At 44.6% G+C, this 23,268-nt stretch overlaps 1 protein-coding gene across 3 annotated transcripts in view; it reads left to right on the top strand.

The window, feature by feature from the left end:
- IQCK (IQ motif containing K) overlaps nt 1–23,268 on the top strand; it is a 92,798-nt gene that overhangs the window by 18,187 nt on the left and 51,343 nt on the right. For all 3 annotated transcript variants that reach the window (XM_037507526.2, XM_037507529.2, XM_037507527.2), the window contains exons 5-6: nt 12,569–12,621; nt 12,757–12,834. In XM_037507526.2, the coding sequence (XP_037363423.1) occupies nt 12,569–12,621; nt 12,757–12,834 (131 nt within the window). The remainder of the gene's footprint in view (nt 1–12,568; nt 12,622–12,756; nt 12,835–23,268) is intronic.

Genomic DNA, 23,268 nt, shown 5'->3' with positions numbered 1-23,268 from the left:
AAAGTCCCTAGTTTGTGCCAGATGTTGTTCTAATGGACCCAAAGCACTAATTTCTCCCTCCAGCAATCCTGTAATGTGGGTGCTGTCCTCATCTTCTTACAGCGCGGGGCTGGGCAGCACCTGGGTTAGCCGATAAGCTCACACACACAACGGGTGAGTGCCCAGCACGGATTCAAACCAAGCAGTCTGGCTCCCCCGTCTAGGACACGGACCCCTGGACCATGTGAGTGACTTCTGTGAATGATCTCAGCCTTAGAATTAGGTGAAGATCCTGCACAGTTCATGTTATGAGTTTAGCAAGTGAAACAGACTTGTCTGCCCATTCCCAGATGGCAGTTTGCAACTAGGTATAAAAAGTTCATTGAGAAGATTGAAGCAGCATCTGGTGGCATTAATGTGAGCATCTTACCAATAAGGTTAACAGGCCTTTTGGTTTTGCTGTGAAATTAGCTGGGTGCAAGCAGTGTTTTCTATTTTGTTAAACAAACATACTTTGGGAAAGATAAAGAGTAGAAAATGATTACCTCGCAGCAGCCTCTGGTGGAATCCATTTGTGGCACAGTGGGGTCCTGCCAACCTTCCCTGTGGGCACCGACTTCTGCAGCACACACAGGCCCAACCAAAGAACCCGAGTGTCATTTGCAGTATCTAAAAATCAATGGTAGTTGAGGGAGAGATGAAATTTTGGAGACTTTTGTTCTTCTATATTATATTCCAATATTTGGGTAATGTTTGAACTCTTAAAAGTAAACATGGATTACTTTCGAAATCAGAGAAAATAGGTTATCAAGAGATAAGTTTCTAGCTCATAGCCTTGACCTGGCTGCTCCATCTAGAAAATTTTCTTTCTCTTTTTCATCCTCACCGACACACTGAGTAAAGCAGCCCACCGCCCTCGCTGGACCATTCGTCCTCTCTCTAACACGTGGCTTCCTGGCACCGAAACCCTCTGGTGCAACAGACCCAGTCCTGACAAATTCAGTGACCTTATCGAGGGGCAAGAAGGAAGCAGCCTGTGTGTGTGTGGTGGGAACCAATCGAGCCGATGAGAGGGTGGTGAGGTTGGGAAGGTGGCTCCGCAGCGGCCATGACGTGTCAGCCAGCAAAGTGTGGGCTTTATTTTAAGCAGTGGGTGATCCGCGGAGCCGTGTTTAGACTCTGAGGGCCCAGTGCCTCCTTGTCACATCTTACCATCACCCTATTCTGTCGCCCTATTCTGAAATGAATCACACAGTAATACTGACTGCGTATCAGTGCCTGTTGCTGTGTCATGGAATGTCTGAAAACTTTGAAACTTAAAAAATGATTTGCTATTTGTGTGGGGCTGTCTGGTAGTTCTGTGGGTCTCACCTTGGCTTTTTCATGTGGCTGTTTTCAGCTGGGGCTGGTCTGGAAGGTGCAAACTGGGCTTGCTCTCATGTCAAGGCCTTGGTGCTGGCTACTGGCAGGGAGACTTCAGTTCTTCTTCATGTGGCCTCTAGTCCTCTTATGTCAGACTAGCTCCTTCAGAGCCCAGGGGCTTCCTGGCAGCTTTCTCAGTGGGCAGAGGCAGAGGGAAAGGCCTGGGCTCTGGAGCTCCAGCAACCTTACTTCACTCCACTCCACTGGTCAAAGCAACTCCCCACACAGCCAGCCACCCGCACAGCTCTATCCTGAAGAATAGCAAAGTCACATTGTGGACCCAGGAGGCGCGATTACTTAGTGGCTATTAGCTTGATGACCTCCCAAATCTATCTATACAGTCATTTCAAAATACTCAACTTCAAAAATGTCAAGTGCAGTGGTCATTTATAGTATAGTATAGTATTGTATAGTATAGTATACTACAATATATAGGAAAAGTAAAATAACATTTTACTTTCAAAATGTTTAAAATTTAACATTATAAATAAAGTGTATTTCCTTTACTTATATTGTTAAGGTAAAGAGGCCCAGAAGACACTATGAAGCTGTCAGGAGGTGACCCCTCCCCCCCATCAGTGCTGTTTAATGACACTAGTTTGTAGAGCACTTCCTGTGTGCCAGGCATTGTGGTCTCATTTGATCATCAGAGTCACCCTGTGAAGGTTTGATTATACCCATTTCGTGGATGAGGAAACTGAGGCCTGAGAGGTAGCCCAACTCATGTGGCTGCTAAGAGGAAGAGCCAGAGTAACCCCAGAGTGTGGTCTCAGAGCCCTACCCAGTCCTACTGTGTCCATAAGGCTATTCGTGTTGAGAACACTTCCCTTTGAGACTCTTGGAATGTGTCCGATCCAGTCTAAACCAGGCAAGAAAGTCATAACTTTACAGTCACGCTTCTTTTCTTTTTTCTTCAAACAAAAGCAGCATTGATCACTTCATTCCCAAACTTGGCTCTGTCTTGCTTGTTTCTGAAAATCAGAGTCATCCTCAAGAGACAAGCCTTTACAAAGAAAGTCAGCAGGCTCTGACCTGAGGGTGACCCATGCTTCTCTTACAAAACAAAGGGCAGTGGCGCTGTGCCAGGCTTTTCCTTCTCTTGTCCTCTTGTTTTGGGGGCATGGCCTAGTGCCAGGTGGCTGTAGTGGCAGTCCTCACTGGCCACTAAACCAGGGGAACCTTCCCACTTGGCCACAATTTGCATTTCAGTTATTAAACACTGCAGCGCTTTACTTTTGCTACATAAGCCCCTCAAATGGTAGTGACTCAAGACGACAAGTTTTATTTATTTATTTGTTTATTAAAAAGATTTATTTATGTATTTTTACAAGCACTGGGTACAGTCAGAAACATGGGCTGGTGAGAGAATTCACCAGAGCCAGAGCAGGGAACAGAATAGGCAGAGTGATGAAATACACTGCTGAGGACAGCAGCGGGTGCGGCAGGAGAGGTCTGTCCACCATGTGGGGCCATCTCCGGCAGCTGGGGATCAAATCCGCGCTGCAGAGGCTGCAGGCAGCTTCACAGCCCAGCACTCAACCACTGCGCCACCAGGGGAAGCCCAAGATGACAAGTTTTTTTAGCTCACTGTTCCATCAGTCCACAGTTTGGACAGGCTCAGCTGGGGGGTTCTTCTGGCCTCGTCTGGGTTTACTCCTGTCTGTGCTGGGTACTGGTCTGGAGTCACCTCGGCTGGCATGGATCACCTCTGTGCCACTTGGCCTCATCCTCCACCAGAAAGATTGGTGTCATTGATGATGCTTGAGGAGGTTGCTGCCTGCTTTGTAAATAAACTAATTTTCACACCCAGCCTTTACTATTATGGGGTGGGGGCACTTTGCATTATAATGACAATGCAAAGAGTTGAGACACAAGCCTGAAATATTTACTATCTGGTCTTTTAAGAAAAAGTTTGCCCACTCTGTTCTAAAGTCCTGGGAGCTGTCCAGATTTTTATAATAGTGGTTAATGTTATGAGATGAGAGGAGACAGTCAAAGGGAAGCTTGATGATGAGGTCTGGAATTTGGAGCCACACATCCGTGAATTTAGCACCCAATGCTACCTGCTTCCAGATCTGTGACCTGGGGCCCTCCTAGCATTGAGACCTTGTAAATTTAATCAGTTTCCTCCTCTGTGAAATGGGAACAATGACAATAATGGCTTCCTCTAAGGGGGTTTCTGAGAATTAGATGCTGTGTTTAAAGCATTTAGCTCAGTGATGGACATGGCTGTAGTGAAAAGTAGAACAACATTAAACTGGAAAAAATCCTTAGACTGGAAATGGAAATTGAAAACGAGGGTAATATGCAAGGAAGAAGTGGACTGGCTGGAGTGGGGTGGGATGGGGTAGGCAGGGTGGGGGTGGGTGGGTGGGGTGGTCCCTGAATGGTAGGAGATATGCCTCACTGCTGGGCTCAAATCCCTTTCCAACGTTTGCTTGCTCTGGGCCCCTGGGAAGATTCCTTAAGTACCGTGAGCCTCCTGTTTCTTGTCAAATCGAGGGGTGCTGATCACAGTACCCTCCCCCTCAGGGCTGTTCGGAGGATTAAACATGTACAGCACTTAGAGTTGGGGGAGTGCACAGTAAGGGATAGCCCTTGGATTTTGCTTGAAGGAGGGACTCACGAGGAGGGGTAAATGTCAGCAAGTGAAAAACCAGAGGAAGGAGAGGGGTGTCCAGGCTGACAGTGAGGGAAAGAACAAGTCCAGCCTCAGGCAGTTAAGTGTGAGATGGATCAGGACACATCAGCAGAGGCTCTGCCAGAAGCTTCCTTTTGTGAGGGCCCTTGCCACGCCGCCTTCATCCTCTCCAAGTGGAGGACAGGGATTGGAGGGGATGCTGCAGACCCCTGGGTCTCTTGGAGGCAGGACTGTGAAGCCAGCTTTGCAAATAATTTTGATACCAAGACAGGAGTTTTTATAGAAGTAGCCTGTTCCTTGTAGTCTTTGTTGACCTTGACCTTCCTGATCTTCCATTTTTAGTTACAGCTGCCTTCCCTGGTGCCCCTGGGCTGGCCAGGGTCTGTGTGAGTTGGAAGGGGGAAAGAGTTTTAAGGCAGGAAATTGACTATGCCATTGTTTAGACCAACCTTTAGCCTTCTCCTTAGACTCAAGGCTGATTAAAAGGCCACGACACTGTTCTGTTCTATCGTGACCTGGGTTGTATTCCACTGGAGCAAATTAAGTTTGAGATATGTAAATATCATTATAAAGATTAAACAGTACAGTTGGGTTGATGTTCTTAAGTGATCCCCTGACATCCAGCCATGCCTTTGGATTAGCTTAATTGGAACATAAGAGACCAGAACTTAATTAGAACTTAATTGGACTGCTATATTAAACGGAGCTGGCTTAGTAGCTACATTATAAGCTTCGCTTGGAAATTCCTTCCAATGCATCACTGCATATATTTTGGGGCACTCAGGGTAAAGTCAATAATTTTTATTGTAGGCAATTTTTTGATAAACAGTTAATATTTTTAGCAGTTAAAATTAGTATGAACTTAAAGGACTTTGTTTCAGCTGGATGCACAGTAAACGTCATATTTTGGGAGTTAACTCTTCAAGGGCGGGTCCTGCCAGGGACACAAACCTCATTCATATTAAGTAGAAAAAAGTTTGTTGATTGGTCGGTTGCTTGGACACGAGGCCCACCAGGAGATTGTCCAGCACAGCTTGATCTGGGGCCCGGATGATGTCTCCGTGACTTGGTTCCTTCTCTGTCTCTCTTTCCTCTGACTTTGCTCCATCCTCAAACTCCTGGTACCAGCCTGTGTCCCATAAGACTCAAGCGCAGTGGAAAAAGAAAAAAATTCTCTCTGACGGAGCTGACTCGTGCCAGTCACTGACTTCAGAACCGGTCCTCGGAACTGGGGGACAGATGGGCTGTTAGGCAAACGGAAGGAGCCGGGCTTAGTGCGCACAGCATTAGGCCAGGAAAGGTGGGTCTCCCAGAGGAACTCAAGGTGCTGTTACCAAAAGAAAACATAAGGGATAGTAGGCAGCAGTCTTGGCTAGGATTCATTCTGTTGTAATTAAAAGAAAACTGATGTTTTTTTTTTAAAGATTTATTTATTATGCATACAAGAACTGGGGTACCGGCCACAGGTGCAGCTGGTGAGAGGATTCACCAGAGACAGAGTGGGGAGCAGAACAGGCAGACTGACTGAAATGCACTGCTGAGGGGAGCAGCGGGCAAGACAGGAGAGGTCTGCTGTGCCATGTAGGTAGCTCCCTGGCCGAGATTGAACTCGTGCTGCAGTGGCTGCGGATAGCTTCATAGGCTGTGCCTTAATCCCTTGAGCTATCAGGGAGGCCCAAGAGAAAACTGGTTTAAATAATAAAGGGGACTTGCTGGCTCAGGACACTGGAAGTTCTGAGGTAAGAAGAAGGCTGATTCAGGGGCTCAGTGATCTACTTGAGGACTTGGTTTCTCTTTTGTGCTGTGCTTGGTCTCTTTGAAGAGTTAGCTTCATCCTTACCCTAGCTTCCCTCTGAGTGGCAGAAGGAATTAGAATCTCTTCCCTTGCTGACACCTATTATAACAACCAGGAGGGAATGGACAACCTCTTTCAGAAAAGCAAAGAAAAGATTTTCCAGAAGCCCCTGCACCTTTCACATGGTATCACTCTGAAAATGCTTATGTGTCGCTTCCTCGTTTGGGAGCCCCTTGGGTCAGGAGAAATGTGGGCCAGATTGGTTCAGATCTCAGTGACAGTTGAGGTGGGCTTATCAGTGTTCACCTGCAGCTGAGGGGGTCTGTGGGACACAGAGTGATAACCACAGTGGGGCCAGGCCTTGCTCACTTCTTTATCTCTAATGTTAAGCTCAGCATTTGGCACATAGTAGGCTCTCAGTAAATGTCTACTGAACAGGGCCAAACTGGAACAGTGCACCTTACTTAATTTGGAAAGAAATCAAGAGTTTTATGCATGAATGAAATGAAGACTGAAAAGAAACCTTATCTCAGCTTTAAATATGGATTAAAGCAGAGACTGCATAGAAGTGATAAGACTTCCTGCCTCTTTTTCTCTCCTAACCCCATGAAAGTAGAATTTTCCCTTTAGGCTTTTGGTTGCTCATCAAATTCCATGACAGTGAAGAGTATTGTAAACAAGAGTTGGTATCAGGAAACTATTTCTAACTACTGATAAGTTTGTTGATGATCTCATTACATTAAAATTTGTTACTATGAATAATTTAGCAAAACAAAACTGTCTTTTCTTTTTACACTCCTGGCCCATCAAAGAGTTATTTATTGTTGATTTTTTAAATATAGTTTTTAAAAAAATTGCATACTTGAATATCATTTTTAAAAGTGCAAGAACCCTGGTCAGGGAGGAACTCCACTTCCTGGCCTTGACCAATAAGGGAAATTAGAAATACTACCAGCTCTTGCTTGAAAAAAAATCTCTAAGGAGTGGAGAGAATAGATTTTCCCAGGAAAGGTGTGGTAGAATTATTTTGGCATTACTCCTTTTAATCAAGAACACTTTTAGAAATGACCTTGTGGCTCATACTGGACGTCTTGGTCCACATTCTTTGTTATGTGCGCATAACTTGAACTTCTTTTCAGAAGACTATTTTTTCCTTCAGTAAATTTCTAGTGCCATAGAGGAAAAACATCAAGCTCTCTCTGAGGTTTGCTGTGATAAGTGTTGTGGCATCTGGTTACAGTCCAAGTATGTGCTCATTTCTGGGGTGAGAGTTAATGATTAGTTTTGATCTGCCTGGGGGGTGGGGGTCTCGGGGATCTGGAGGTTGATTGTGGAGAATATCTATGGGGAGAAAGGGGGTTGTGTCATTCTCAGCGTCTAGTGCCAGAACTGCAGCCCTTTGTCCCTGCTGTGTCCTTGTCCCCATCACCCTGGCCACAGATAATTGAAGCAGGGAGAAGTGTCAGGCCCTGAGGGCAGCCACTTGGGATGGCAAGTGGCAAAGAAATGATCTGGTGCAATCGCTCTACCCAACAGGGACAGTCTGTCCTGGGCGTGCCTGAGTAGCCCAATCAGATTCTCCCATCTGGGCAGCTGGGATGTGAGATGTGAGATGATGGAGAGAAGGGACAGACTTCTGTGTGGGCAGAAGGGGAGAGACACCAGAGGTGGAAAGATCGGGAAACCGTTGAGTTAGCCGACCTCGGGGCAGAGAGAGAAAGAGGAAGAAGCAGATGAGAGAGAGCAGCAGAAAAAGCAATGGAAAGTTGAGAAAGCCACCAAGGGCTGAGTTCTCCAAGAACCAGATCTGGAAGTGTGCCCTCCACAGCTGGCAAGTGCGGTCCACTTCCTCCTGAGACCTGGCTCAGCCCGTAGGTCAGAGGGTTCTCATTTTCCTTACACTCCTCCGACCTTCACACTGGCCATTGCTGTTGAAAACACCTGTGGTCTCTTTCTAAGGGGAGCCTGACCATGTGACTGCTTGGCTCACAGAATGAATGGACACAACGTCATGGTATTTCCAAACACACACTTTAAGGGTCAAAGCCTGGCTCCCCATTTTATTTTCATCTGCCAGCATAACTAGTGATACTGTAGCGATGTCAGCCTGCTCTGTCAAGCCCCAGAATAAAGACAGAGTGAGCCACAGCTGATTGAAATGTTGATGTAATGTGAGGAAGAAACGGGTGATGATACGAGCTTCTCAGCTTTGGGGTTGGGTTGTAGCAAAATCTATCCTAAACTGACTTAAAACAAACACACACACCCAGTAACAAAGGTAACATGAGCATGTTTCTATCCTTGGCAAACCCAGAGTCTGAACCAACACAATGCCAGCCAGCCAACCACACTTGAGTTCACTAACCTCCTGGCCTGTGCTTTTGACCTTCCTGGGGTGGAATGCATACGTCCCGGGTACAGAGCAGTGTGGGTTGTTTCTCTCCCCAGCCTCCAGTACCTGTCTGCCTCTTATGTGTGCAGCCAATATTAATCTGGCTTAGACTACTGCCTGCATCGAACACCTATTTGTTTCTGCCTTTTTTTCTCTTTGAGGTTTGGGTCTTTTGTGATGGCAGCTCCCCTACCAAATTTTGTTATAAAAAATGTCTCCAACGTATGAAAGAATTGAAAGGACTTCAGAGTTCATACCCTCACAGCTACCTTGATCTACAGTTACCGTTTTACTTTACTTGCTTCTCCACCTGCCCTTTATCCGTCCATCTGGCGTTTCTGAATGGATTTCACAGGAGTTGCAGAATCACAAGAATATGGTGATGTCTTATCCCTTGACCTAGTCTTTTTTCCTTTTAATTCTGGATTAAAAAAAAAAACAACAACCCTATCTTTAACCTTCTTTTGAGGTTGTTTTAACTGTTCCCTCCACTTGCCAGATCTTGTGTATTTTCACGCTTAAACAGCGATCACGGACTCTGTTTTTGTCCACATTACATAAACCCAGGCGCCTGCCCACTTTCTTAATCTCGCTCTTTAATTTTTTCCTGTTCCTTCCTCTCTTACCTCTTCACTCACCACCGCTTTTCATTTGTTTTCCTTCGCTCTTTCAGCTCCCTTTCAGCTCTCTTTCAGAGAATTTTTAATCTGGACAACAGCTGAACAGTGTGTCCCCCTGTTCTGTGTGTCTGCGGACGCACAGCATGTCCACACTTGCCCGGGACGGAAGGAAAACAGTTTCTCCCGTTTTATTTCTTTGTATCAGAAGTGATTAAATCTGTCTGCATGGCCTTCATGCATTGGGCCATTTGGCGATCTGAACAGTCTATTTAATAGAGTAAGTCAAGCTGCATTCCCTTTGGAAAAGGAATCTTTACTACCAGACGATGGGTAAATGCCTCGGGGACAATGCCTCTTTTGTAGAGTGAGAGAGACAGCACCATTGACAATGGCTGTATTGTTTAAATTAGTATAAGGCTATTCATGCTAGATACATATTTGCATTGTTGTACAAGTATTTTTTTTTATTTTGGGTAAAGGTGACATTTTGAATGGACTCCTACAGCTGTGGGACTTAGAATAGAATACCCCATTAAATAGTCAAATACATTTCATTTTATTACCCTGTCCAGCAGCATTTCAGGTTTTTTTTTTTTTTTTAATGAAAGCTTATCAGCAACGAGGTAAAGACTGCAAACAATCCCCAGCAAGTCAGACATCACTGTATTTTATTTACCAACAGCTATAATAAAGTTTTCAGTAAAAATATCTTCAGAAGCACTTTCCTTTTTGGTGAGAATCAATTTCACAACAATCTCTTCAGCCCTGTGCAAGATTATAAAGCCATGTCGGCTGCTTCAAAGTGAAAAGGTAAAAAGAAAAGGAAATGGAAGAATTATCATAATAAAAAAATTGTGGGAAGAAGGTGAAGAGATGTTGTCTAGAATTTTTTTTAAAGATTATTTATGCATATAAGAACTGGGGTACAGACCACAGGTGCGGGGGGTGAGAGGATTCACCAGAGACAGAGTGGGGAACAGAACAGGCAGATGGCCTGAAAACACTGCTGAGGGGAGCAGCGGGAGAGACAGGAGAGGTCTGCTGCGCCATGTGAGTAGCTCCCTGGCCAGGGGTTGAACTCTTGCGGCAGAGGCTGCGGACAGCTTCACAGCCCAATTTTTCCAGCATTTTATTAGCAAGCCCTACTTTTAAGTGTCTGAATTCTTACACATGGATCTTTTCTTGCTTTGTTGCTTGAGAATTGCATGGTGGAATCATTCATTCATTTACTTACCATTCACCGATACCTTACTGTGTGCAAGACACTCAGGGAAGCACTGGGAATATAAAGAAAGCGATAATGAAGAGAGAAGGAGGTAGGGAGGGAGAGTGCAGGAGATGGAGGTGTGGGCTGGCAGGTATGCTCCAGTTATGTCTGAGTTGCCGTGACAGCAGGGTACACAGAGAACTGGGGAGCACCTATCCTGAGCTCTTACTGAAGAAAGTAAGAATGGACAGAAAGTCTTTCCAGGAGCATGTGGAAGAAGTGGGAGTTAGCCAGCTGTAGAAGAAAGGAAGAGTAGTGGAAACTCTTTCTGTTTCAAGCAATAAGGGACTCCACTCAAACTTGTTTAATCCAATAAGAGAATATATTGGGTAATGTACATGAAAGGTTTGGGGAATTTTGACCTCAGGTATAGCTGTGTGCAGAGTCTAGTACTTACAGTGACCTAGTGTATATGCCACTAGGCACTGGCTGTGGGTGGTCTAAACAATATCATCTCCCTTCTTGCTTGTCAGTAGAACCAGAGATTTATTCACCCTTATTGGAGCTGCCGTCCTTCAGGAGTGTTTGGGCTTATCTAGTTGTATTTTAATAGTCCTGTTATTAAAAGCTCACATTTTAAAGTACAGTCATGTGTTGCTTAATAATAGGATATGTCCTTTGACAATTCATCATTGTGCAAATGCCATAGAATGCACTTACCCAAACCTAGCTGACCCAGCCTACCCCTGGGTTCCATGAAGCAGGCTGTTGGGACCATCCCATTATATGTGATCCATCAGTGGCAGAAACGTCTTTGAGTGATGTCTGACTGTTGGGTTAGAACTTCAACCTATTCACTGGGAGCAGAGGACACACAATTTAACACACAACACCCTGCCTTTCTCTCTTCCCTGTCTGGTTCACTTCTGGTACCTGCCATTTGTTGGACCCAACTAGAGAATAAGGGAGCCTGGTTGATGTGAATCAGCAATCTGAGGCACAGAGCAGGGTGGAGGGACAAAGAGAATTTCCAGCAGGCTCTGTATGACCTTCATTCTTGGGAAGGATCTCTTCACATGGTAACCAACACTCGGTTCTTAGCCCCTGGTATCTTAAAAGACAGAGACCTTCTATCTCCTGGTTTCCATAACTTTTTTCTAGAAGGAGTTAACCGGTTCTATTTGGGTTAAAGAGACTTTAAATGGAACTGGGAGACAAGATACTTGCCTTGTCGGGTTCACCCTACTGCTTTTCCAAGTGTGCCCCCCTGCTGCTGTTCCCAGTATGCCCTCTCCCCCTTACTCCAGGATGTTCTTCCTCGTGTGCCTTACTAGATATCTGTCACGTACTGCAATGAGTATTCAAGAACAGGGGTAGTAATCCAAGTGAAGTTAATTTTCCTTACTTATCAAGATGTTCAGTAGGTGAGGCCCCAGCCGGTGCAGTAGCAGAAGGAATTCATCAAAGGCCCAGGTTCCTTCTAACCTGCCACCATCTTAGTACTATTAACATTTGGTCTCAGGACTGAAAGGGTGAGCCACTTTCAGCCCCATGTCTCTGTTCCATATTGAAAGAAGTAGAAGAAAACCTTAAGGAAGAGCAGAAATCAACAGAGCAGAACGTTCTCAGAAATCCACAGGACTTGTCCATTTCTGTCTCAGATTGTGTCTGTGGCTGCCCCTTGCTACAAGGGAGACTGAGAAATGTCTCTTTTCTTATGGTTGTCAATGAGATTTCTACTAATAAGGAGCAGACAGCTGGCAGGGTTCAACCATTCTGGTGACTGGCACCCAATGACACCCATGTGTTTGGCTTCTGTATTTGAAGGTGGTACTGAGACTGCAAGTAATACTGGTCGGAGGGTTTGAGTGAATTGGGGAAACAATAAGTACAATTACTTAGAGTCAAGGTATAGATTTAAATAAAACCTTTCCGAGACAATTCCAGAAGCACGCAACAAACTCCCTACCGTATGCATTCTTTTTTTTTTTTTTTTAGAGGCATGTTTTTTATTTATTTATTTATTTGTTTTTTGTTTATACATGCACTGGGTACAGTCAGAAGTGCGGGAGGGTGAAAGAATTCACCAGAGCCAGAGCGGGGAGCAGAGCAGGCAGAAGGGCTGAAGTACACTGCTGAGGGGAGCAGCGGGTGGCAGGAGAGGTCTGCGCGCCATGCGGGACCCTCCTCCGGTGGCCGGGGAGCAGCCGGGGATTGAACCAGTGCCGCAGAGGCCGCGGGCAGCTTCGCAACCCAGCGCTCAACCGCTGCGCCACCGGGGAGGCCCACCTACCATATGCATTCTGTCAGAAAATATGCTTATCCAAAAATGAATGGAAAATGTCTTCAGAGTTTTTAATGTTGCCTGAGTTACTGTTTGTTGATGTGTTTATAACCCTCATGAAGGACTCATCATATTTTATCTAACACAACAGTTAATTAAACTCTTTTCTTTTGTCCTACTCAGGCATGTGGGCAAAGAATATAATTTAATTTTCTTTTCTCTCTTTAGAGGAAAAGAACTAAATTCATTGCCTGTGATTTTCTGACCGAGTGGTTATACAAGTAAGTTTTTCATGCCTTTAAATGTTCAATGGCTTTGAGGATTCAATGGTCTTAATTTGCAATCAGAATATTAGTAATCGACTTTAATTCTTCCTTATTGTTTTCTTGTCAATCAAACATGGCATCTGTGACCAGTCAAAATCCAAAGAGGGCAGGGGAGCTATTCACAGAATTCTTCTCCATTCCATTTGTGGAGCAGTGGCTGAAGTGTCAGTAAGTACTGACTCAAGGCTTTAAATAATTTATTCTTGATTTTGAGATTGTATTAATGATAGTTTTCTCCAGTCTAAGAGAACTAACTCATGTAATCCACCTGGGACTGCAGGTTAGTTGTATTTGTGACTTTTAACTGGCATCCTATCCATGTGGTGATTATTCAAGAAGCACTTTAGAAGTAAAATAGAAAATTTAAAAAGGTTCTTATCTTAAGTAATTCATCTCTCTAGTCTCTCTCACTCTCTTCTCTGTCTCTTTTTCCCTCTCCTTTTCTCTTTCTGTGATAGTCGTTATGTCTCAGGAAATATAACTCAGCTTTTCTAAATGTTAATTTTTATTTATATGTATCAGCTCTACATTTAAAATATTAGATGAGCCTTCCTGGTGGTCTAAGGGTTAAGTCTCAGCTCTATCACTGCTAAGACCTGAGCTCAATCCCTGGCCGGGGAGCTGACCCACATATGGTGCAGCAGACCTTTCCTGTCTCTCCCGCTGCTCCCCTCAGCAGTGTATTTCAGTAGATCTGCCTGTTCTGTTCTCTACTCTGTCTGTGGTGAATCCTCTTACCCACCCCCACCCCCTGTACCTCTGGCCTACACCCCAGTTCTACATATAAATAAATAAATAAATCTTAAAAAGAATTCACTGGGCATTGATATATGCCCAGTATTAAAATAACATGACAAAGTTGAAATTTTCTTTGGCTATCATTCTAATCTAATCTTCTCCCAAAAGTAACAAGTTTGGTTTATAACGCATCCTTCCAGGGCTCTTAAATTTATTTATTCAACTATGTAAAATTAGATTACATCATATAAAGTTATCAGTGTTATTTGTGTGAACTATTTTTCATCAGTGAAGTAGCAACGATAATGATGAAGATGGCAACTAACATTCATTAGGTGCTTTTAGCTATCATTTTCTCGGCATTTAGCACTAGCAAACTAACTTGGTCCTGATGACAATACTATTACCAGCCCTATTTTACCAATGAAGAAATGTATACATTTTTCTGCAGCTTCTTTTTGATTCAAATACATGTTTTTGAGATCTAGCCATATAGATTTCCTTATACCCAATATATCCAATTCATGTCTTTTGATGGCTTTATAGTATATTTCATTTCTAGATTTACTTAATATATTCCTTCATATAAGAAATATTTCACACATACTTCTTCTATGTGGCAAACATCATCCTGGATGTTAGAGATAAAACAATGAATAAAAAATAAAGTAGCCAGAAAATTCCTGCCTTGGTGGAGCTTGTATTCCAGTGGGCGGTGACAGACAATAAGCAAATAAATCATTACTCTAGGGAAAAACAAAGCAGAGGGGGATACAGAGCCTTGAGAGAGTTTAATTGGATGTAGGGTGGGCAACAGAGATCTCACTCAGCAGAAGACATTTAAGCTGTGGTTGGCTATTTCAGGTCATATGTAAAAGATAACTCTGTCTACAGAAAAGTATATATTTAACCTGCTTCTTTGAAATATTTTCACATCACCCCTTTGCAAGAACAGTGACAAGAAACTAAGACACTAGAAATCAAGTGAGACTTTGCAAAACCCCATGTTAGAGTGGAGGCTTTAAATTAGCCCCTGAACTCTCAAATGTTGCCTCTTTTGTCACTCTGCACTTTTTGAGAATACCAAGTTGAATAGACTCTTGGCTGACTTTGTCAGTTTAGAGAATTAAAAACACCCCAGATATTATCTGGTTGGTTGCTTTTTGTTTTGTTTTGTTTTGTTTTTTAAATCTGAGACTATGCCTGACTCACAGGAGAATGATCTTGGTAGACCTTGTTTCTTATGTAGTGTCTAAACCTATGCCTAATTTTGTCCACTGTGAAAAATGGCAAGCCTATAATTTACTGACCATAAGTTATTAACATATGAAAGATCTGCATTTACTTTTTAAAAACAAGGCTTTTTTTGTATCATTCTCCAAGCTGCTGCATTGTCTTGAAAAATAAACATTTCCCACTTATAATAACCAATGAAAAGAATCTTTAAAATGTAAGAACGTCTCTAAATTAGAGTCTTTTCAAATCCTTCATCATTTATTGTACAGCTATCTTCATTTAGAATAGTTACTAACTTCCTCTGGCAACTGGGAAGTGGCAATAGCGATCATTGCAGCTGAACTTCTCAGGAAGAGAAACACAAGAGTTCTTGCCTTAACCAGCATTTGTATTCTCTACTTCCAGTCCCTTTCAAAGGGATGCTCAGAAGCGTGATAAAAATTAAAATGATATTAATCTAATTGGCTGCAATAAATGTTGATTGCACACCTACCATGTGTGATGCAGAGAACTCGGGAGCGTGGAGAAAACACAGATGAATCAAATATGGCGCTAGCCCTTGGGGTGAGCGAAATGTGTTTACAGCTGGTTGAATTTCTGTAGTGAGTGTTGTAAAACAGATGTGAGCAAAGTACTAACGGGAAAGAGTGAAACTCAAGACCATAGTGGGCCCTGCTGTGGGGCTGGAGCCAGCCCAGTTGGGGTAACGGCCAGGCTGGTTGGTGCTCAGATTTGATCTTGAGAGACAAGAGCTCAGGTGTACTGCTGTGTGCTGCTCAAGGATATTCTTGAGCATGAAGAGGCAAAGAGGCAAAGTCGGAACCAACATTCTTAAGGAGAGCAAGGGTTGGAGCTAGAAAACAGCATCTAATTTAGATGTCATTATTGACAGGTAACGCTGGCTCATTTTCATTGTGGGGGCGGGCCTGTGCATTGCAGCGTGTTTAGCAGGACTCCGACCTCCACCCACTACATGGACAGCACCCCCTAGAGTCATTACCATCAAGAATGTCTCCAGATGCTGGTAAATGTCAAGAGGATGGCGAGGGGGAAAGAAGAAGACCTCAAAATCACCCTGGCTGAGACTCTCTTCAGGTCACATGTAAAAGATAACTGTCTACAGAGTTATTTTAAAATAATTTTAGGCCACTTCGCAGTGTATTATATGCACCGCCAGAGGAAGTTAGTAACTATTCTAAATGAAGATAGCCTGTACAATAAATGATGAGGGATTTGAGAAGAGTCTAATTTAGAGACATTCTTATATTTTAATCCAGTGGTTTTCTACCCTGGTTGAGCTTTAAAATCATCTGGCTGCTCCCCCAGACCTATCGGTCAGACCTATCAATTCAGGCAGAGGCATAGCTTCCTAGGTGACCAGAATGGACAGCCAGAGCTGAGCCCTTGTCCAGAGGGCAGGAGCAGTGATGTCCTGAGGAGGTAATTAGTGTGATAAATGGCATAATGGGCCACTACTGCAATTGCTTTTACACATTGTCTCATTTAATCTTCTTGACAACAGTAGGAGGTAGGTACTAAATCTGAGAGCCTAAAGCTGATAAAAGGCAAGTAAGGTGGGGTGTCAGGGAATACAGTGGTTGTGGGGCAGGGTGAATGGGCATTTGGAGTAGGGCTTCAGGTACAGGCTGAAGGAAGATGTTTTTCAAAGGAGAGACCCTGTTGAGGTTTTCTAAAGAAAGCAAAAGATAGCTCAGTAGTGCAGGTAGTTTTGGGCTAGGTTTAAGAGCACGAGTTTCAGGGGCCAAAGAGCTTTCAGATTTTTACTCCTCCACTTACTAGTCGCATGACCTTGAGTAAGTGTTGTCCTTATCTAATGCTGTATAACAAATTACCCCATAACTGAGGCCCTTAAATGATAAATACTTATTATCTTGTGTCTGTGGCTCAGGAATTCAGAGCAGCTCAGCCAGGTGCTTCTGGCTCAGAGACTTTTTTATGTCACAGTCAAGATTGGCAGGGGCTGTAGGCAGCTGAAGGCTTGACTGAGCCTGGAGGGGTCCCTTTCAGATGACTCATGTGGTGCTGGCTGTTGGCTGAAGACCTTTACTTGGGCTGCTTGAGTGTCCTTGAGACATGATGACTGGTCTCCTCCGTGAGAGACTGAAACACCTCCATGCCCACCACATTCAAAGGGAGAGTAACGAGGCTCTTCCTTTTGAAGGGAAGAGTAGCAAGGCATGTGTGGACTTATTTTATTTTTTAAAGATTTATTTATTTATGCATACAAAAACTGGGGTACAGGCCAGAGGTGTGGGGGGTGGTGAGAGGATTCACTGGAGATAGATTGGGGAGCAGAACAGGCAGACTGACTGAAATACACTGCTGAGGGGAGCAGTGGGTGAGACAGGAGAGGTCTGCTGCGCCATGTGGGTCAGCTCCCTGGCCTGCAGGGATCAAACTCATGCTGCAGTGGCTGCGGACAGCTTCGTAGGTTGCGTCTTAACCCCTTGTGCCACCAGGGAGGCCCTCCTGGACTTATTTTAAAGGACCAGAGCAGATGCTCTGCAAACCTCCATTTCCACATTCTTAAACGTGGTGCCTAGGAAGATGCAGTGAAATGATGCACCTGCAGTGGGCACGGACAGGTCCAGCCCACGGCAAAGGGCCACTTACCAAATGGTAAACAGTGGCTACTGTGTCCTGAAGGATGTTGTGGACTTAGGAGGGGAGATCTAACAGAAAAGTGTATTCAAGGCCATAGACTCAGAGATGGTGGGAGGCAAGACATGGTCCAGCTGGTACATGTGCCATGGGGATCCATCCCATGGAGGTGGGATGGGAGAAATGGCTGGATGGTAGTTAGGGAGTGATTTTGGTTTTTGGTAAAAGCATGACGTTTGAGCATTATAAGCCAGAGAAAGCACTGAAGTGTTAAATGGTCTGACTGTTTTGTCAAGAGGAGTCCCAAGAGTCCAGGGGACATGTGAGATTGTGGAGCCCAGAGTTGTGGCTGCGAGTGTCATATGTATAGGCTGAGCTGAGACAGAGACAGGGCTGGTTGGAACCCTGAGTTCTTGAGCCAGCACAGCAGGGAGGGAGAGGAGGGACACGGAATGCGGAGAGCAGATGGGGGGCCAAGATGTGTTTAGGAGGGGGGCGGGCGGGATGTGCCTGAAAAGGCGAGATTTGCTCCTAGTAATAGAAGGCTTATAGTAGAAGCACAGAGACCCACAAAGTGGGTTCTAGGCTAAAGATGATTCCTGTCTGGGGTGCCTTGAGATCGCAGTACCTCTAGGCTCTCCATACTGGAAACACGCACCTGAAGATCAGAAGCGGGATTTCAAGGGAGATGTTGCTTTGGGAATCGACTTCCTCATGTCATATGTATAGACTGAGCTGAGACAGGGAAGGGCTGAATTTTGGAGAACCCCAGAACTGGTTCCAGAGGTTCAGCAAAGGAGCCACTTTTTCTAAGTCATTGTGGCTGGCCAAAGGGACCCGTTTGTCTCGCGGTTGTATTTGCAAAGCATTCTTTCCGCTTAGATTTCACGTTGACAAGACATCACCAGTGGGGAGGGAGTAGGGTATGTCCATTTTCTATTATTTCTAAAACAAATTCCCACAACCTTGGTGATGTTAACAATATAGCTTTGTTATCCCACAGCTCCAGAGGTCAGAAGGCCAATGCTGGTCTTACTGGTTAAAATGAAGGCATTGGAAGAGCCATAGTTTCAGTTGTTTCTGGAAGGTCTAGGGGAGGATCCATTTCTCTGCTTCTCCAGTTTTTAAAGGCCACCTATATTCCTTGGCCAGTGGCCCCTTCCTGTACCTTCAAAGCCAGCAATGTTGCACATCTGTGACCCCGCTTCCTTGCAATTCTGATTTCCTTTTGCCACCCTCTTCCCCTGATACCAAGCAATTATACTGGATCGCCCAGATCAGAATCATCTCATCTTAATGCAATCACATCTTTTAAGTCTCTTTGCCATTGTGAGGTGACATATTCACAGGTTCAAGGAATTATTAAGTGGAAATCTTTGGATTCCATTATTCCACCTATCACAAAGCATAATGGGGAAATATGGGGAAGTTAAGGGTCCCCCCTCTCCTATGGATCCCATGTATTTTACTGGGGGATCCCTTACCTTTTAAAATGGCTTTAGGATTTTGCAAGAATGATCCATGTTCAGTAAAATCAGCGAAAGAAGACAGAAAAATAAAAAGAATAAGGTACAAATCACCTAAGTGCCTGCCCCTCAGAGATAACCATTGTTGACGTATCAGTGACCTTGTTTTCAGAGACCTTCTGTCTGTGTTTATAGACATAGATTGACATAAGATATGTATTCATTTCTCTGAGACCAGAATAAAAAGTGAGAGGAAATTGGAGGGAGAAAGGAGAAAAGTCGAGAAGGTTCTTGGTGGGGGCTGCTGTTCTGGTGTCCATGTGGGTGTGAAGGCATCTGCTGTGAGGGAGGCCCAGGCAGGTTCTGGGGGCTTGTGGGGTTGGAGGGGGCAGCAGCAGCTGCTATGGTGAAACCCATTGGGAATCAACTAGGGATAAACAGGGATGCTCCAGCTGATGGCCCGAGTTTGTGGTGCATATAAACAGCCTACTTATGTGATTATCTCCCAGCGGCCCCGGAGAAGGGAGGTGGAGGAAACAGATGGTCGGGTGAAACCAGGGTCGAAGATTGGCAAAGCTGATAGAGTGAGCTGTCTGGACCCGGCCCTGGGGACCCTCAGCACAAATGAAAGCATTGTTAACCACTCGCGGAATAATACCTTACATTTTCCTCATAAATTCCCATTTTTTTCTGAGTTATGTTAACAAGAACCCACCTTCTGGAAGAGAAGGAAGCACCGCATTGTGTGTTCACATTGGAACTAAGAAACGTACCAAAGTTGGAAATTCTGAGTTGGGGATGGTGGAGTCTCTCTTAGCCGCTGGATAATGTGGTTTTTAAAATTTCCAATATGTGGATCTTATTTGGCTCCTGATTCAAAGAAGCCAACTAAAAAGGAAAATTCGGAGGCAACTGGAAATTTGAACATGAGAGAGTTACTGATACAAAGAATTAGTTATTTCATTTAAGGTGTGATAATAATGATTTCCTAGTCATGATTTAAAAAGATATTCGTTTTTAGAGAAACATGCTGAAATATGTATGAATAAAATATGAAGTAATAGGATGTCTATGGGCAGGGGTGGGGGCGGGGTGCTTGAGCACATGGGGAGCGCTGGAATCGAAGCTGGCGGATGGTAACATGGCTTTTCTTTTTCTGTCTACTTTTTTTATATCTTTGAAAATTTCCATAGTAAAAAATTTAAAGAAAAAGAAACAATGAGATACTCCAGAGGCCCTCGTGAGTGCCTGCTTGAATGGTAGAGGTGCCGCGGGCGGGGAGGCTGCTATTGGCTGGCCCTGACCAGGGAGGCTGAGGGCTGTTCCTCTCCACTGGAGATGAGGGAGTGACACACGGTGGGGGAAGCTGAGGTGAATGTGCTGAAAACCTCAATAGCAGGGAAGGAAAATGGCCCTGGGGCGAGGGAAGAGCACCAGGTGGGAGCCCCAGCGAGGAGCCTCATGGTGATGGGGAAGCCCCGGTCGCCCCTCTGAGGCCCGGCTCTGCATGCACAGCTCACCAGCCAGTCCCCTTACACCAGTCTCGTTTTTCCCCACACCCCCTCCAAAGGCAAACCCAACTCTTCCCAGCAAGCAACACAGAGGTTTGCATTAGGAACATGGTTCCAATAATCCAGAGTTCCTGGGGGACAAGGAAGTGGCTTTCTAGTTCAGGTCAGCAACTTAGTCTGCAGGACAGTCCAGCTTTTAGGCCCTGCTGGGCACATATGGTCTCTGTTATAACAATTCAACTGTATGTGGCAGCTTGAAAGCGGCCCCAGGGCATGAGCAAGCAGGCGTGGGGTATCCCAAGATAACTTTCTTCATGGGGCAGGTGGTGGATCCCCGTTCTAGGTGGACATGAATAACCTTCCCAAGCCATAGTCTCACGTCAGGGCAAAAAAACCCAGTCTAAATAGAAGTGAGTAGGCGAGAAAGAAGGGTGGAGAAGGATATGATCAGATCAGGAATTTGGGAAATTTTGACAGAATGTAATTCTGTTATGTCCTGATTTTAGAGATCCTCTCCTGTGTAACAGCAGCTCCTCGGAATAGGAGGTGTGTGCTAGGATTTGTTGCCTCAAATGCTCCTACCTATCACCTGGGGAGCCATCTGGATGTGAGTCCAGGCCCTATTTTAAGGTTAATGGTAAGACAATTCCCACCAAGCCTGGCTGCCCTGGTTGCTTCATATCTTAGATGGGCCGGTCACAGCTGGTAGGCGGGATCATTTGTCACGGCGGCTGCCAATTGCTTATATACATGATGGGCCCTTCCCCACAGGGGGCCCCATAATTTAGCATACTCTTCACTCCATCCATTCCTTCTCAGTTACCCATCTCTTTTCCTTGTTTATTTATTTTTAAAATAACTGCATTTTTATGAATCCAGGACATTGACAACCCTTACAAAATTCTTACCTTTATAAAAATGAATACGATTTGCCCTATGTAAAATATACTTATTTGCTAAGTAAACCATCCATGCAGAAGTGTTAAAATGAAGGATCACCACAGAACTAACTGTAGACACTGAAAAAGCCTTTCAAAGGGTATGTCACTCCAAATGGCAGGGAAATGGATGACTTATTTTCTCCTCTATTTTTTTTTTTTATAGCTTTTGCCTTTCTTACAGATTTGCTTTAAGAATTAAAAATAATGGCCAGGCTAATGGATATTTATCCTACTATTTATTCTGTTTTCTTGCTTTCTGTGATCGACATTGACAGCTTGTCCAGCCCTGCATGGATTGCCCATTCTGGTGCCAGAACTCCCTGTGGCCCTAGGAGACTCGTCTCTCTCTGGCCCTCAGTCCATGGAGACTGTGAGTGACTCCACCTCTCATTCCAGTGGGTTCAGTGTGACCTGGGCCTGGCCAATCAGAGCAGTGCATCCGCCTGCCCACCCTGGTTGCTACCCAAAGGGGTTCCATCAGAGATAATCCCAAGACTTTGCAAGAAGCGACCAGGCTTTTTTCTCTCTTCCTCTAGATGTGGAACTTTAAGATTATCAACCTGGAGCTGAGGCAGCCATCAAAACACATTGTACAAAAAATTTCATGAAAATCTCCTGTCAGTGAAAAGTATCTTAATAAATGGATCAACAAATACCTTTTTTTTGCTTCAGCCCATTTGAGTTAAGTTTCTGATACTTGCAAAATGGATGTGTTCTCCCACACAGTATTGCTCCAAGCACCCTATGGAATTCAATATTAGTCAGCTTCCTCTAGGTTCTGCTGCAGTAACAAGCAACCCCCAAATCTCAGTGCCTTCTAACAACAGAGGTCCATTCCTTTTATATCTTCTTTGTTAAATCTTGGCTGCAGGTAAGCAAGCTTGCCTGTGCTCCATGCATCCTCACTCTGGAACCCAGGATGTCGGAGCAGCCCTGCCCCTCTGTCTTACAGCAAGAAGCAATGGCCGACCCACGCAATGGCAAACAATTCTTCCCTCACATTTCATGGACCAATGCAGTCCCATGGCCAAGCTCAATATCACCGCAATAGGGAAATTGACATGGAGAAACTTCAAGGCATCTGGTGAAGGGTAGAGACCCACAGTTCTCTCACAGAGGAAGGAGTAATAATTGGCAACAACAGGACAATCTGCCTGCTCCAGTCAAAGTTCGGTGAGGGTGTGTAATTCCCCACCTTTCAGTTGTGGTGGATTACATCATGTCTCCCGTCGGCTTTACTCCTCTTCATGTATTCAGCACCCATTTTTTTGTGGTCAGATAGTCCTGACTCAACCCACCAATCAGAAGCAAGGCAATTACTTGCTATCATATTAAGAACAGGAAAAGTTTCGCTTTTTATTTAACCAAAAAGAATTGCCCTGAGAATTGGTCAGATTCATTTGCAAAAATAAATCACTAAATAAGCCCCGGGGACAAAAGAGCCCCGCTGTCTATCTGGTCCCATGTCCCAGGGGAAAGTCTCATGAAAGCCGCCTTTAAAGCTGAGACCTTCAATGAAACAGATTGTGTTTTAGAAGAGAAAAGAAAAGGTTGCTTTGGGTGAAATGTCTTTTCAGCTAAGTTCTACCCTGGCATAAAACAGAAAAGAAAATCCACGATATTCTCATGTCGGTAAAAAGTATCTTATGACCAAAAATTGAGGTGAAAACAAAAGTGCCATTTGAGGACACGCACCGGCCGCATTGGTCTGTTGGTGCTGAGGTTAGTGAACGCTGGGACTGAAGATGCCCGCCCGCACCCACAGAAGGGCACAGGAAAAGGCAGGCATCTTGCTGTAAAGAGGCTAATTAAACGGTGGCACGGCAGAACACTTGCCGTTGAAAGAAGAGAAACATCCTTTAAGTCTATTTTGTCTTATGGTAGGGCAGAGCCCTGGATGAGTAATTTCAAAGGCCAGCGAGTCTCAGGAGAAGGATAAATCACCTTTGCTCTTTATTCGTGTCCAGGCATTCGTGTCCAGGCCAGGAACGGAAGGAGACTATTTCCTGACATGGAAACTCCTGGATGTTGGAAGTCTCTAAGCACGCCCTCTCCCTGGAGGCGGGCATTATGGGTGGCTGTCTCTGC

The sequence above is a fragment of the Talpa occidentalis genome, unplaced genomic scaffold (assembly GCF_014898055.3).
Source record: "Talpa occidentalis isolate TD23 unplaced genomic scaffold, MPIMG_talOcc4v2.1 talOcc4.12, whole genome shotgun sequence".
Classification (NCBI taxonomy): domain Eukaryota; kingdom Metazoa; phylum Chordata; class Mammalia; order Eulipotyphla; family Talpidae; genus Talpa; species Talpa occidentalis.
Note: the sequence above shows the minus strand (reverse complement) of the source record. Positions and strands in the feature narration are given on the sequence as shown.